Genomic DNA, 15,230 nt, shown 5'->3' on the forward strand with positions numbered 1-15,230 from the left:
TGATTGCACGGCACAAGGAAGTACTACAGTGCACTGTAGCATGTATTATTATTATTATTATTATTATTATTATTGACCGCACGAGTTCGTCGGTTGCACGAGCTTGTCCAATTTCCCAAAAGGCCATCCCGCGACGTTCGAGCGGTCCACAAGCGGACCCGGCGGCGCCGAGTGGCTGACAAGACGGCCCGTGCTCAGCCTGGCCGAATGAGACCCATCCCTTCGCTGAACAAGGATGCTAGCCAGGAAGTCTGCGACGACTTATTGAGCAGGATGCGCCGCGTGGAGAGTCCAGGAGTACAACAATCCGAAGTGGTGGAAGATAAGGCCAACCCGCAATTTCAGCGTTACGTAATGATTTAAATGCTACCTAAGGCAGGAGAGGTGGGCAATTTTGGAACCTTAAACCTCAGGCTGCAAGCCCCCACGTGACCATCTTTGGAAGCTCTACTTTGACCAGACCTTTCCATTTCTACTTATCAATGGCATGGAGAAGCGGCAATAGTATAGCGACAGCCTTTAATTTGGGCAAACTCGCCGATCGGGATGGTATACTTATCCAGAGAGTGGTAATCATGACACAAGAAGAATAATGAGCTGAAAAAAAAAAATCAGCTGTAGATCCTGGATCTTCTTTCTCGGAGGCTGTGCAAAGACACAGTTCGGTGCAATAGGTAGAGGCCCCAATGGTTCCTCAAATAGATATTATGATATCAATCACGATCGAATGCATAAACCAATAGGCAAAGCATATCCCTAAAAGGGAAAACAATCCCAGCCCTTCGGAACAGATTGATTGAGCGAGGGACAAGCATGTGGTTAGACCCCCTGCTCCAGGCTCTTGATTTGGACAAGGGAGAGATCGATACAGTATGAGCCAAACAGGATGTACATTGACCAATTATCAGGCTTATCAGGCTTATCAGGCTTAGTGATTTATCGCATGATACTTTCTTAGGGCTCCCTAAATGAGGATCATTTCCGATCTGGACTTATCCCAGTCCGTTCCTGGGCTAAGCCCACAAACTGTTTCCCCTCATGATGGCAGGAAAAGAAGCTGTTTCCAATCGGCCGCGTCTTATGCACTTGGTTATCTCAACGTCAGTCACTGTCTGGTAAAAGCTTTCTATAGTATCACAGACTTCATCACAAATTTCGTCGACTTCTGTCAGGAAGTTTGAAGGTCTAAGTTCGGGTGAACGGTTATCCGGACAGCTCGTGTTATTCAAGGCCAGGAGCACTTGTTTCCCCCAGACTTTCCCATTCCACACTTAATAATCTTTAGCCACTACTGATACTACTTTGAACTTGTAGGTATCAGTTTTCCTTCTTGTTCTTCTCTCCGCATACATGGATATATATTCTCGTAATGTTGTCTATTCTTTTCATGCTCTCTATGGCAGATATAGGCCCCACACCGACCTCTGATTAGTACATGCTTGTAGGGAAGGAAGCCACCAACAAGTAGTACTGACAGAGAATTCTTTCAGCTCAATGAAGTGTCTTTCTCCATGCTATATCCACGCTCCGCCAAAAATCCCTCAAGTTCTCGATCCTCCTGAGCCAAATCAAGGCCGCTACTCTCGGGCAGTAGACAATATACCAAAATGCCAATGACCGCCACTCCACCAGCCAGATAGAATGTCGAACTACTTCCAGCAACTTCTTGCAAGGGTGTGAAACATTCCGTCCCAACCGCAGCGCCAGTCCGCCCAAAGGCGGTTGCAATGCCGTATCCCATACCTCGCATCGCGGTCGGAAACGCCTCAGAAGAGATCAGACCAATAGTCGCCCCGGGTCCCATATGGCCAAATGCCTGGAGAAGACCGTAGAGCACCACAAAAGCGGCAATATTCTTTGACAGTCTCGAGTAGGTACCGCCAATGATAAATCCCAGGAGCATATACCCTGCGAAGCCCATAATGCCGGTGTTGCGTCGACCAATAGCGTTCGTGAGCCAGGCTCCTACCATCACACCTGGCACGGGAAGAACGGCGAGGACTACCTGCCAGATGGCGGTTTTCCGGATGTCATTGTCCTTCACCAATGAAGCAATGATAGAGCTAGACATGATACTGTTCGGAAAATTGATAAAATCGTACAGAAAGAAAGCCAGGGACGTGGTGAAGATACGCCACCAATACCGACGGGCAAGAAGTAGATAAAGCCGAAAGGACCGTCGCCGATTGATGAAGTTGGAGTTATGAAATAGTGTCGAATCAACCATGAAAATACGCAAGACAATGATGACTACCGGTAAAACAGCGGCGATACCGTAGATCGCATGGAAGGTGATGGTGAGATTGTTGTTGCTAGCAACCAAACAGATCAGATAAACGATCTGCAGGATTGGGCTAGCTAAGGTAGCCATCAGTGTCGTAAAGGACACGAAAAGTGGCCCGCGATAAGCTCTCATGATCTGTGCAAGTTATCTGCCCCATGTTTATCATTAAGAGGGAAGGGGGGCGTTTACCTCGTCGGATTCCTCGAGACCGGCGGCTGCACTGGGTGGGTATTCACCGCCGACACCAAAGCCAGCAACTCCACGAACTACGACAAAATACCACAGCATGTTCTCAGAAGGACGCACTTGTAGAGCAAGTGTCGACAACAACGTAGCGATGGCAACTAAGCCTGAGGTGAAGAGCAGGCCTGATCGTCGAGAGAACATGTCGGAGGTATATCCCAGAACAACAACCCCCAGAATGGCACCGATGATCAAGGAGTTGCTAATCCGTGTTTTCATGTCAGAGGAGTAGCCACCAGCTCCGAGAAGCTCTTTGAAAATGACATTGGTCGGATTGGCAAGGCTGTTTTGGAAACCGTCGCTGAAGTTTGCGATGTACTATAGGTATCAATGAGCGAATGCAACATAGATCGGTTGATTTTGGATGAAAACAAACACAACTCAGGATGGTGACGTGACTCTGCCACTTTTTTGGGCAATAAGAGTTCACATTCCGATCAACAGCGTCCGATTCAGCATTGGTTTGAGAGGATTTCTCAACCGGAGCATTCCGTTCGGGATCATCAGCTCTTTGTACCTGTGGTAGCATGGTCGTGTTCACTTAGAATAAATTTGCAGTTGTCAATGGTGCAAGCCGAGGGGCTTAAAATTTCTCGACTCGGAAATAAGTAACGCCTCGCTCCAGAAGACTCTGATTTTGTTGTTCAGGCTAAGACTTTAGCTGGTCCACTTCATGTTGATAAGCAATAGTTGTGGGTAAAATGCTGTACGGCGCAGCTCCGACTGACCCACTGTGCCGGTCACAGCGATGCGGTCCGCGGAGATAAACATCAAATAAGTGGACATGAAATTCAACGAGGTTTCGCCGAAGAACGAGGCAGTAAATAAGCAAGTAGAAGCCAATTATTACACCGATTAGATAGAAGGAATAGAAAAGTTGAATGAAAGGTACTGGTCGGAACGAATCCTCCTGTAAAGGGGTAGTATTAATTGAATAGGACTGGCCAGATAACAACTAGGGCTCATCCACGAAGGCATCAGGCTAACAAGTTCCTACTATTGTCGCTCTCCCAAGTCAGCCCAGCCTGGTTGCTACAACAGCGCTGTTGATCCGTCCTTTTCATTGTCTATATCTCTTTGAGGAACCCTACTTCAATCAGCTTCTCGGTTGGCAGCCGGAGATTGGCCATTTTGTTCCTCGTGTTATCCCGTATCCACAAAAAGATATGTAGCAAGACTTTTCGGAAGCGCGCTGTGTTGTTTTTGATCTTTAGCTGCTCCTTCCCCATGATATAGAGCACTTTATGTGAATATGCAGCACCCAGATTAGCGAGCTCAGAGTCGAGGAAGGCACGGGTATATCTGTCACCCTCCGATCTTGAGCTACCACGAGCTCCAGATTCCTTTTCTCCACCCTCTTCGTCTGAAGCCACGCTGGCGCTTTTTGATAACAGGTACCTCCGGACTTGGTCGACAATTACGCTCGCCAAGTTTGGCGTGATGATCTCATCATTGTATCCATACCGAACTACCAGCCGGTAACAGTTGGGGATCGCCAATCGCGACACGGTAAATCGGTTCTCAACGGCGATTGAAGGCTGCTCCAGCGGACGAAGATGGAAGAACACAATGACCTCTGGCAAAGCGGTCAGCTTAAGCACAAACTGGCTGAATACTATTGGAGTCGTCTCCCCGGCTTTATCGAAGAAGATCCCAAGACCGCGAGTGACACTGACTGGAACTTCGCCGTATCGTTTGGACAGAGATAATTGGCCATCTGGACTGGATATGATGAAATGTGATGTAGGAAAACGGTCTTCGGCCTCGGCAAACCATTGTTGCTCTTTGCCGTATCGCCACAAAAGAAACAGCATGGCAAGGATTGCAGCGAGCGTGATAGTAAACCAGGCACCTTGGGGTACCTTGGTCAGCGCCGAGGAGAGGTATGTACCATCCAGGCAGGCCACGGTAAGCCACGGGAGGAAGACGATGTACGGGCTGATCCGCCAAACGAACATTGCCGCCAGAGAAACCATACAAGTGTCGAAAAATGTCACGAACATGACGCAAACACCGTACGCATTACCTAGTGACGTTGTCTGCAAGATATGAATAAGTTACGTGAAAGGAAGGAAACAAGAAAGAGGAGATGGATACCACCACGTCTTACATTGTTATAGATCGATGCGATTAAAATGGTTCCAATCATCAGCAGCCAATTGGCGATCGGAATAAAAAGCTGCCCGTGGAATATCCGGGAGGTGTGAATGACTTTGATCTGGGGGAAATAGGAGAGTTTCATCACTTGTGCAAGAAGCTGGCAGCTTTTTCAGAGCAGGTCTTTTTTCGGAGAAAGGGTTGTGGCTCTCTCACCTGGAAGGTTGCCGTAATGATGGCCTGCGAGGCAACAATAGCAGCCAAAATGGCAATGACCAAGGCTGGATACAGGGTCCCCGGTGGCACCGAGTTGAAAAAAGGATTCGAATACGCTTCTGGATGGACGCTGATATAGGCTGCCTGACCAACATATGCCAACACAAGGCACGGAAACGTGTAGCATAGCCAACTGATCTGGATTGCTCTTCGGCTAAAGGCGCCCAGGTCTGCGAAGAGGGCTTCCACACCCGTGAAGGCGAGCAAAATACCACCTAGCATCTTCCAACCGTCTGTCTTATTACGTATCATAAACTCGAACGCCAGGCCGGGATTGAAAGCCGCGAAGACCCCAGCGTCATACTTCGAGAGGTTGTATATTCCGAACGCCGCATTGAATCCGAGCCATATAATCACGATCGGTGAAAACGCAAAGGACAACTTGGTGATTCCCATCGGCTGAATACAGAACAGCGCAACGAGGATGGCATCTGTGACACCAATCACTGTGCTTTTGGATATACTTGGTTGCACAACCTCAATGCCTTGAACAGCTCCAAGAACGGACTGGGCTGGGGTGAGTAGGCCATCAGCCAGGACCATAGTGACTGCTAGGACACCAATCACTTTCAGCAACCCTCGTGCGAACTGACTGGACTCCAAGCGTTGGCGCATCCTCTGGCCGACGCGCTGCAGGTCACCGGATAAATAACGTCTCATCTGAATCAACGACGCCTCCCTCGGATCACGGTTGGTGATATTCATCTGTCATTTGGTCAGCTTTTGCGAGACAGAGATCGCGGGGGCAACTTGCATAGCGACTGAGGAGGGAATAGGTGCTGAAAGTGCCACCCTCGCCGTCGTTATCGGCTCGAAGAATTACAAGTACGTATTTGATAGTCACCATCATGAAAAGACTCCAAAGAATGATAGACAGGACTCCCAGCAGGTCTGCCCGGGAGGGAGGGGGAGGAAAATGTCGACGAGAAGACGTAGAGAGGACTGGTGCCGATATCCCCATAAATAACACCCACAGATTGATATGAAAGCCATAGAAGCATCTTTCCTTTGAATACCTGGTAATGGTCAGTAATTTCGTCCACTACAGTCCCTCATGGTCGCATATGGTTGCCTACCTGTCTTTGTTTGTAGTCGTCCGGATTTCGCAAGCCTGGGTCTTCGTCTGGTTGCTCAGCGGGCAAGATCCTGCTACTGATTCGCTCTGGTATTCTGGAATATGAGCGGATACTGTAAATACCATCATGAGTTTCCTCTTGGTGAGGTCGAGATATTGACTGTGACCTGGAGAAAGCCGGGCCTATGGTTGATCCATCATCGCCAGACGGTGACCGTCTCGGCCCAGCCCCCGGATGCACGGGGTCTGCAATCCTGACAGTCGTCATATTGTCATGAAAATCAACAAATGCTCGAACGTGATCTTGAGATTGGTGACGTGGAAAGATTGCTTCATGGTCGTCTCTTGCAAGCTTGAAGTGTGGTAACGCGGCTTATAACCGTAATTACAGTTAAGACTGCTGAGGGGCCTTATCAGAGTTTATCGCCTCCATCTTACGAAGTCAATGAGATAATGAATATCATGGCCCTCTGGCTACATTCACTTACCTGGCGAGACTGATGTCGAGTGGACTACCATTGAATAGTAGAAACGCCACACGAAGAACTGGCACAACCATGGGTAGCTTCGAACCAAAGACACAATGAGAATCAATAATTTTGAAACAACTAACCAAAATTCAAATCATCTCCTCGGTCATACAGTGAAAGATTACTCGAGAGACATTGCCTAAGCTATCGATGGAAACGAACCGAGAGACATTCAAAAGTTGAAGCGTATCTTGCTATATTTTTTCTCCGGTCGCTCTGACATTAAGGTTCTGAAACTGCCGCTTTACCACGTCATGAAGCATGCGAGATTATGTGCGCTTACCAACATAAGCTTCGCCGGCTGTTCTATGATTGGTCTAAGTAAATCCCTCATTCTTCCTCTACTATGGAAATCTGGCGAACGATACTCCGTAGTTATAGAGTACTGCTTACTTAGTCTGGTGGGAATGCGTTCTAGGCTTTGTCTGCGGGAGTGCCTGTACATCATGAAGCGCACGTGGCTGCGCTCAGGCAGTGTTCTAGTGACGGCTAGCTCTTAGGCACTCTAGTTTTTGCGACCCTTTGGGTCTTCAAGGTACGCAACATACAGTTTCCAGATTCAGTTTTTAAAAGTCGGGTAATCTAGGAAAGTATGGAAAACTATAGCTAGTAAGAGAGGCTAAAGCCTTGGAGACATTACATAGAGCAATACCAGCAAACCGTAGTTTTCTCACCAGGAAGTAATTACGTTCCAACTGAGTTTGCTGTATTCAGTACATATCGTCGTCTACGCAGCCCAGGCTTCTTGACTTCTATAGACTATCAATTTATTCTAATATTACCCAACGAAGGGACTTCCTTTTCGATTTACCCTTTTTTGCTGTGCGGGAAGGTTCGTGAGATGAGAGTGACAGTAAACGTAGCGCGAGAGGATTCTTACTCTGATTAGTTACTCCATCCTGCTACATCACGCGGTTCCTCACTAATTTAATACCATTTGTTCAAGTATTTGGTGTAGGACAAGCGATGTGTTGCCTGGCGCCAATATTAATTTTCAATTTTCTTGTACTTTGACAACAACCTTCTTAGAACCTGCCAAGCCAGACTTCTGATACTCAAAGGCTTCCAGGACGGCTTCAAATCCTCCATTTCCAATCTCGATGTAGGGGCCTGGAAAGAGCTTGCCCAACTCGAAAAGCTTGGTCAAAATAGGAATATATCTGGCCAGGGCTTCGTTGGTTTCTTTTGCGTAATCTCTTCCAATAATTCCAAGCTGAATACAATGCGATCTCCCACCTTCAAAATCCGTAATGCCACTCCTGTAGAGGGAATCAGTACGCTATTTGATAAAGTTGGTGTGGCGTTCGACTTACCAGTCATTGGTTGTAGCAAAGTACTTGGGAACCTCCGGAAGTTCCTTGAATAGTAGGCGTGCGAATTCTACGCCTCCAGCAGCGGCATCAAGAACATAGTGAAGGTTTGCCCTAGACTCGCCAATGACTTTGAGAGCCTCTGCAACTTGTTCTGCGGTGGATGTCTTGTAATCAAAAACCGCATCTGCGCCGGTTTCTTTTACAGTCTTGTCATATATGGTTAGTCGCACATCCCCATATTTCGTGAAAAGGTACACACCTGAAACGACTTTGTGCCACATGAAGCGATGACTTTATAGCCGAGAAGTTTGAAAAGTTGGGTACCGAAGCGCCCAACGGTACTGGCACCTCCAAGGACCACAGCCCATTCATCTTTTGGCACAGGGAGACTGTCGAGATCGGGAAGAGGAATCTTACAGCCATTGAAAATTCCCAAAGCAGCAGTCTATATGGCTGGTAGTAAGTGTTATAATCGGGTTTAATAAGTTCTCTAGACTTACCTCGATACCAACTCCTATGGCTGCTGCTTCGGCAAGGCTGAGATTCTTAGGTTTCGGGATAGTCAAAGCGGCGTCCATTATGAACTACGTAAAAGATAAGTAGGTTTCGAAGCACAGCGACTATGGGAAGAGGAGCTCACAAATTCCTGGCAAGTGGAATATCCCTTCGTGCCCAAGCGGGTGCATCCGCAGACTTCGTCACCAACTTTGAATATTGACGCTGCCTGTTCTCCGACCTTGACGACAATTCCAGCAGCGTCACAGCCTGGAACAAAAGGCCAGCTCTCGACGAGAATTCCCATGTTAATCATCATATGATCACTGAGAGGGCGGAAAGGTTAGCTGGGAGCATGAAAAGGCTGCCGGTGGAATTTTCTGCAAAAAGGGAAGACCATACACTGGATTAACTGCGGTGTAGAGTGATCTGATTAGGATCTGATTTGTTGACGGCTCAGGAAGCTCTAAATCGTCAGTGATCCGAAGAGGAGCTTTCTCGTATTCCGCAATAATGCCTTTCATATTGGAGAAAACGTTGTCAAGTCGTAAATGAAGGGACTCGAGAGGGATATTTAGACCACGTTAAACTAGTCAAGATGACAAGAGACAAGACTGATGCTTTAAATATTCAACCTTTGTGGTCAAAGCTTCCTCTGTCTAATCTAGGGTCTACCTGACACGTCATCAGTCACCTCAGCCATGGATTTGATCCTCTTTGTGAATTTCGTCGATTGAGTTTGGGAGGGGGAATACGGGACAGCAATCAAATTATACTCTCGGCTGTGATTCATTCAGCTTATTAAGCCTATTACTGGAGTCTGTGGCGTAATCGACCTCGTATTTCAAGGACTGCTGGGGATTTCTACGACCCTAATTAATCTTTCCAAGCTATCTTTTACGTTCTCACTCCTTTCCTGGTCTATACATTGTTGTAAATTGAAAATTTTGAGTGCAAATAAACCTGTCCACGTAAGGATCACAGGTTCAAATATCAAGCATAGTCAAAGACGAGCTTGTCGCCCGACTTTTGTGTCGTCCTTCGGCCACAAGAAGACAGCCTCCGTGCACTCTTCCAAGCGTTCTTAAGGCACTTGGTCGTCGCATTCTCTATCCACACAATGCGTGTCTCTTCTGCCATCTGGGAGACGTCCATTATGAGCATGTCGATAGGGTAGTCTAAACGTTAGAACTAGAAGACTTGAGGACAAAGTGAAAATTAACCACTTGTTTCTAAAAACGAAGGGACGAGCGGTTAGTAATATATTTACTATCATGAAATCTTTCGTAGTAGAATGAAAGTCACATTTGCATATGCGTGCTTAAATTTAGCGGAGCTTTCGCATTTTACTTGCACCGGAAACTTTGGATACATTGAAATGATGATCTGAGTAATTGTCTATCACCTCTATTGCTTGTCGTACTACCGTACCCCCTAGAGGTGATATTGACGCGGGCTGTCAACCGAAATTCCCATCCGTTGCCACATGCCCTCCACATTCATATCTTCTTGGCCACTGAGCGATTTGTTAGTGTAAATTCAAAATTTGTTGCAAATAGGTGGCTTACTCATTCTTCTCGTTGATCCAAGGCTCGGTTTGGCCCTCTGCGATGTTTGGATTGCGGAATATCATGTTGTATTTCTTTTTTCGAGCCATTCGCGTTAGCTTCAGTGCGTCTCTTTGTTTCGCGGGTAGTCGATTCAACTCACCATACCCAGGGTAATGTGGATAGCACCAGGTCCCTTGATAAATGTCTCTTCTGGATTCTGGCCCTCTATCAATGACTGAATATTCTTTGCGACCACGGCAGCTTGGGCTGCGCCGGGCCGTGCTGCCTTTTGTGCTCCGGTATCGGCAATGTCCCCAACTGCGAACATGTTTGAGAATTTATCGTCAAGGAATTGCATTGTTGGCCGAACTCGAATGAATCCATTATCCGGGTTGATCACAGAGAGACCGTCGGCAGTCGAGGGCTCCAAATCCGCAACCAGCTGGTTGTTAGGGGTTTGACCCGTTGCCAGAATCACAAACTCGGTTGATTCCGTCGTGCCGTTTGTCAGCTGCACGTCGAAGGTACTTTCGTCATTGGGGAAACCGCCTGGGGGGATTTTCACGCGAGATCCAGTGATGAGTCGGATTCCCAATTCGTCAAATCGCTTCTGAATAATTTCATGTAGTCCATGGTGGAAGTTCGGCATGACACGAGGCCGCGACTGGATAACTGTCACTTCCTTGTCTGGGTAGTACTCTTTGAGGTCAGTGGCCATTTGTACGCCGACTGCGCCACCTCCAACAATAAGAATCGATCGTGATCGCTTGACGTCGGCTTGGTGGTTTTGCAAATACTTGACAGATGATGGCTTGTCGTCGTGCTCCATGGCAGCGGGTTTTGAGAGCTGGGTTCCAGTTGCAACGACTACATAATCGAATGGAATCTGCTTTGAGCCTTGCCATTCACGATCAAGTTCGATGTGCTCGGGTCGGATGGATGTGACACGCGCTTGCACCACGGCATGAGCAGCTGGGTTCGTTGCGTTTGAGAAGAGTCCACTGTATGGAATGAATGCTTTGTGTTCTTGGCCAGGAACAATGGCGAACCGAGGCTATAGACATTGGTCAGCGAATATGGTTCTTTTGTCATGCGATGATTAGGTCTTGACTGCTCACAAATGTGAAGAGATGATGGAAGTGGCTGTGAGGCTCTGTCAGGAGGATCTGTTCGAAGTGATCAGTACTGAGAGGTTTCTGTGAGTGAGACCAAGAAATGAAGTCTGTCGGATTTACCCTGTGCGTTGGTGGAATGATCTTTGCGAGCTCCTGAGCCGTTGACTGTGTGAACTGTTAGCTTGGCAGTCATACATGCAATGGTCTGTTCATCAACTCACCCGTCCCACGAAGGAGCCGCCCACGACGATGATATTCCGAAGCGAAGCACCTGGCATGGTTGATACGATTGCGATAGAATGAGATTAGGAGGAAATCAAGAAGAACAACAATTCTGTGGGGGACTGGTTGCTCTTTATAAACAACAGCGTTCGGCAACCCATCCGGAGCTGTTTCTTGCATTTTAGTGTTTTTTAGGTTGACCAGTTTGGGGCTTATCTGATTAACTCCGAAGGACGTTTCCAGTTCGAGGCAAATGCCGAGTTCCCGGACAAGTTTACATCCGCCGCGGTTGTCTCTGCGAGCCGATGGCGCCACCAACAAACGGCTCCTCAAAAGGGTTGCGCATGGCTGTGAGGAATCTGGGATCTCCTCAGTTTTTGCTATGATCTTCGACGGTGGCGTATTCCCGTAGATCCGACTCTTCTCGCCGCTCTTCTAATGGTGGTACTCGAAGATCTAGGGATTTGGATCTTCTATTGGACTCAGCTTTACAGTATTCGGGGGGATTTTAATGACCCCACCCAGAACTGGCAAGGGGCCACACGATACCCCAGAAATTCGTTATCAATAATACTTCAGTGCCGCAGGACTACAGATCCATGACCTTGTTTCGGCATGTGGTGGGGGATCGCGAAGTGGTCGGGCCCTGAATGGAAGATCGGCCGGTCGGATCCCACTGTTCGCCTTCCGTGGTGGGGGAGAACATCGGACTTTTCAAGGTGCTTCTCCCTACAACCCATTGTATCTCCTGGGTAGGTACAGATCCTGGACGTTGATTGTCAGGATGAATGAGAGAAACCCAGTTGTATGTTGTTCCATGGAAATCGAAGTGGAAGGTGGTGATCGATTGGAGTTCTGGCCCCTTTTGAGGGCTTTCAATGGGCATAGAAGGATGGAATGATATACTGTCCATGAATAATTTAATTTAACTAAGCAAATCCAAAATTACCACGATCTCTGGCCTCTAAAATTGTGCATTCTCAGCCCTCACACCTATCCACCTACAAGGCAAGGTATCCAGGAATCATTAGCGCTACATCTGAACTAAGAGCCTGGATATCCATACTCGTCCTGGGATCCCTATTATTGTCCCCAAGAATAATATATATCCACAGGCTAGGAGGTGGACAGTGCAGAAATGACGTCATAACATGGGCGCGTGGAATGTCTTGAACACAATTCTAAAGGCCGCTCTGGTATAGCCGCTGATAGACGCGATTTAGGTGTCTTCAGTCTGACAAACTACAGAATAACTACTTTGACCTAAGGGAAGCATCCCTTCCAACCAGCCCCAACGGATACCGAAACCCTCAACTCGCTTCGCGACGTGGCAAAGGATCGGCTTGGCAGAGTTTCCCCGCCCCCAAAGGCATAAAGCCGAAGAAACCGAGATGACCCACTCGCGGTCGCTCACCAGGTCTGTATAACCGAGTAAGCAGTAAGCCCAGCACAAGAAGCCTGCTCCGCCGTTCTATTTCCAGAATTCGATCGACTAGCCTCTGTGGAAGCAGCCTATATTCCAAGCGATAATGGCCACCTCCAACCCCGATCGGGCGCGCACACGCGCAAAGAAGGCATGCTTGGCCTGTAACGCGCGCCGCGTGCGATGCAACGTGCTGGAGATGCAGCCATGCCGAAATTGTGTCGCATGGAACCTCTCATGTGAACTGGGAGTATCGCGCCGAGGAAAGTAAGTCTTACTTGAGATCGCCAGCCCGATGTTTGACCAAGTACCAACACCTACCACCAGGTATCCGCGTCGGAAGAAAAAGGCAGTCTCCCAGACTGAGTCTCTCGAGGTGCATGGCATACCGACTTCTGCACCGGACAGCCGACTTCTGCAGCAGGATCCCCTGCCAGACCGGGGCTCTCACTATGCCCCGTCATCCCATCCTACAAGGGGCGGTGATGCTATTCACAAGACCGTATTTCTGGGCGAGTCGAGTCCCCTGACCTGCATGGTTGACGAGGGCCGCCGATCCCCAGACAAAGGATACGCTTGTGGGATCCAGAAAGGGCGCCTGCACTACTCTATCTCCGAACTGCATGCATCTGCAGAGACCAGCGAAGAGACCTTCGGTCAACGCCGTAAATCCCTTCAAGAGCGTCTTGTTCGCGAAAGCGCCTTGATCTTCCCGTCGCCAGCCATCTGTGAGGTCCTCCTCCAGGCCTACTTTGAATGGTTCCATCCGCTGTTTCCTATTCTGGACCGCTCCCGAGTTCAGAGTGATTATCAGGAGGAAACAATCTCTCCGCTGCTTTTGCAGGCCATGCTTTTTATTGGAGTGAGTCTATGCTCAGACTCTGCTCTCAAACCCACGGGATTCAGCAACAGGTATAAAGCCAAGGGCTTATTCTACCAGCGTGCAAAGGAGATATATGATGTTGGATGGGAAACCGACACAATGATCAAATTGCAGTCAATATTTTTGTTGAGTTTCTGGCGTGGAGGGCCTACGGAGGAACGAGATGTGCGATACTGGCTTGGCGCTGCCACTGATCTGGCCCAGAAAAAGGGCATGCATGTGATGTAGGGGTTTCCAGTTCAGATCGTCTACTACAGAGCTGAGGGCTGACAATCCAGGTCCAAATTAACATTCTTGGGTCCTCGCGACCAAAAGGTCTGGAAGAGGATCTGGTGGGCTTTATACGTTTGTTTTCCCGCCAACTATTCCTCCTTGATAACCAAGCTCACAAAACAATAGGTTCGTGATCAACAAACATCAGCAGCTTTAGGCTTACCATCTCGAATCCGCGACGAGGATTGCGAAGTCGCGGAACTTGAAGAGTTTGATTTTGAGGAGGACGATTGCACTGATCCCTCTGATATCTTCCGAAAACCACCTACAGCACACGTTAATTACGTGATTCAGATGGTCAAGCTTGCCAAATTGTGTAAGAGTCATTTTCTTCATGAAATGTTCAAAGGACGTGACTGAAAACCGAATGACACAGTACGCGAGGTTGTTTCCAGCCAGTACTTACCTGGAAAATCGAAGCTGGAAAATCCATTACGTCCCGTCCTTCACCAGCGTCTCCTAGACTGGGAGTCGAGCCTGCCATCAGAGATGCAGTTTCAACCAGCCATGACCCGCGAAGTGATGTTTCTAGTGGGAATGCTTCATATGACTTATGCGTATGTTACATCCATCTTTCCTCTCGTGTTAATTTGGAACTTTGGCGACTAATTCAGGCAGTAATTTATATGTATTGCTTTATCGACCGATCTTCTTGCAGCCACCAAGTCAATCTACCAGCAAAGAAGGAAACATAGCGCTGGAGGCCGCGACTAAGAGTACCCGGATCTTAGAGGATATGCTCTCACACAATCTGGTACAACATGGATCCGTCCACTTGTGAGTTCTCAGCACATAATCGACGGCACGGAAATTTCCATCTAACAACGCAATAGAATTACTCATACCTTTTCTGCTTTGTGCATTCATACTATTCATTTTGGACGAGTTGCCAGCACCGCCAAGAAGCTTGCAGAGCATCGGGCCAAACTTTGTCTGCTTGGCCTGAAGGAGCTGCAAAAGTCATGGGATCTGGAGAATTGGGTACTCGATCTCTTCTTCCATTGCTTGGATGACCGCACGGCTGAAAATCTCCGACTGGCCGACAATGGACTGTCCGAATCTGCGCTTTCCACCCAGCTGACAAAGGGAACACATATGCCCGACTCCTCGTCCCTACATACCCCATGCAGTCCTACAAGCCGGCCTCTTTCTCCAACGTCCGCCGACAGCATTCTACCAATTGTGCAAAACACGGGCCCATTGAACCAACTTGAAGATGCATCAGTCAATATGGATTGGTATGAATTGTTTAATATTGAAGGTGATGATCTTTCTGGGCTGGCCGGCTCGTTGACGAACCCTGACTACCTGAATCCGCAAAATCTGGAATTCTTGTATCGATTTCTATAGTTTCATATATTCACTCATAAATGACCATACCGAATGGAACTTGAACTCTTCAGGACACTTATATCATAGTTAATGCATTCAAATCTATACAATAGAAGGCT

At 48.0% G+C, this 15,230-nt stretch overlaps 5 protein-coding genes across 5 annotated transcripts; 1 reads left to right on the forward strand and 4 right to left on the reverse strand.

Moving 5' to 3' along the window:
• Window positions 1–1,486: 1,486 nt before the first annotated feature.
• N7458_005875 (uncharacterized protein) lies at window positions 1,487–3,056 on the reverse strand (the record flags this gene model as incomplete). The annotated part of the gene is made up of 3 exons (XM_056909257.1): window positions 1,487–2,419; window positions 2,474–2,845; window positions 2,904–3,056. 3 exons carry the CDS (start codon window positions 3,054–3,056, stop codon window positions 1,487–1,489), a joined length of 1,458 nt encoding a protein of 485 aa, XP_056764961.1.
• Window positions 3,057–3,594: 538 nt separating this feature from the next.
• Window positions 3,595–5,605, reverse strand: N7458_005876 (uncharacterized protein; the record flags this gene model as incomplete). Its single annotated transcript, XM_056909258.1, has 3 exons — window positions 3,595–4,566; window positions 4,638–4,745; window positions 4,841–5,605. 3 exons carry the CDS (start codon window positions 5,603–5,605, stop codon window positions 3,595–3,597), a joined length of 1,845 nt encoding a protein of 614 aa, XP_056764962.1.
• A 1,894-nt stretch (window positions 5,606–7,499) lies between these two features.
• Window positions 7,500–8,837, reverse strand: N7458_005877 (zinc-binding alcohol dehydrogenase family protein; the record flags this gene model as incomplete). Its single annotated transcript, XM_056909259.1, has 6 exons — window positions 7,500–7,764; window positions 7,819–8,024; window positions 8,078–8,263; window positions 8,319–8,402; window positions 8,459–8,639; window positions 8,716–8,837. The coding sequence occupies 6 exons, from the start codon at window positions 8,835–8,837 to the stop codon at window positions 7,500–7,502; spliced, it is 1,044 nt and encodes a 347-aa protein (XP_056764963.1).
• A 910-nt stretch (window positions 8,838–9,747) lies between these two features.
• Window positions 9,748–11,256, reverse strand: N7458_005878 (NAD(P)/FAD-dependent oxidoreductase; the record flags this gene model as incomplete). Its single annotated transcript, XM_056909260.1, has 6 exons — window positions 9,748–9,829; window positions 9,882–9,955; window positions 10,024–10,917; window positions 10,982–11,029; window positions 11,099–11,143; window positions 11,200–11,256. The coding sequence occupies 6 exons, from the start codon at window positions 11,254–11,256 to the stop codon at window positions 9,748–9,750; spliced, it is 1,200 nt and encodes a 399-aa protein (XP_056764964.1).
• A 1,473-nt stretch (window positions 11,257–12,729) lies between these two features.
• Window positions 12,730–15,129, forward strand: N7458_005879 (Zn(II)2Cys6 transcription factor; the record flags this gene model as incomplete). The annotated part of the gene is made up of 7 exons (XM_056909261.1): window positions 12,730–12,890; window positions 12,951–13,730; window positions 13,785–13,851; window positions 13,906–14,095; window positions 14,156–14,336; window positions 14,398–14,556; window positions 14,613–15,129. The coding sequence occupies 7 exons, from the start codon at window positions 12,730–12,732 to the stop codon at window positions 15,127–15,129; spliced, it is 2,055 nt and encodes a 684-aa protein (XP_056764965.1).
• Window positions 15,130–15,230: the final 101 nt, after the last annotated feature.

This window comes from Penicillium daleae (genome assembly GCF_028827525.1).
Source record: "Penicillium daleae strain IBT 16125 chromosome Unknown utg000006l_segment0_segment0, whole genome shotgun sequence".
In the NCBI taxonomy this organism is placed as follows: Eukaryota; Fungi; Ascomycota; class Eurotiomycetes; order Eurotiales; family Aspergillaceae; genus Penicillium; species Penicillium daleae.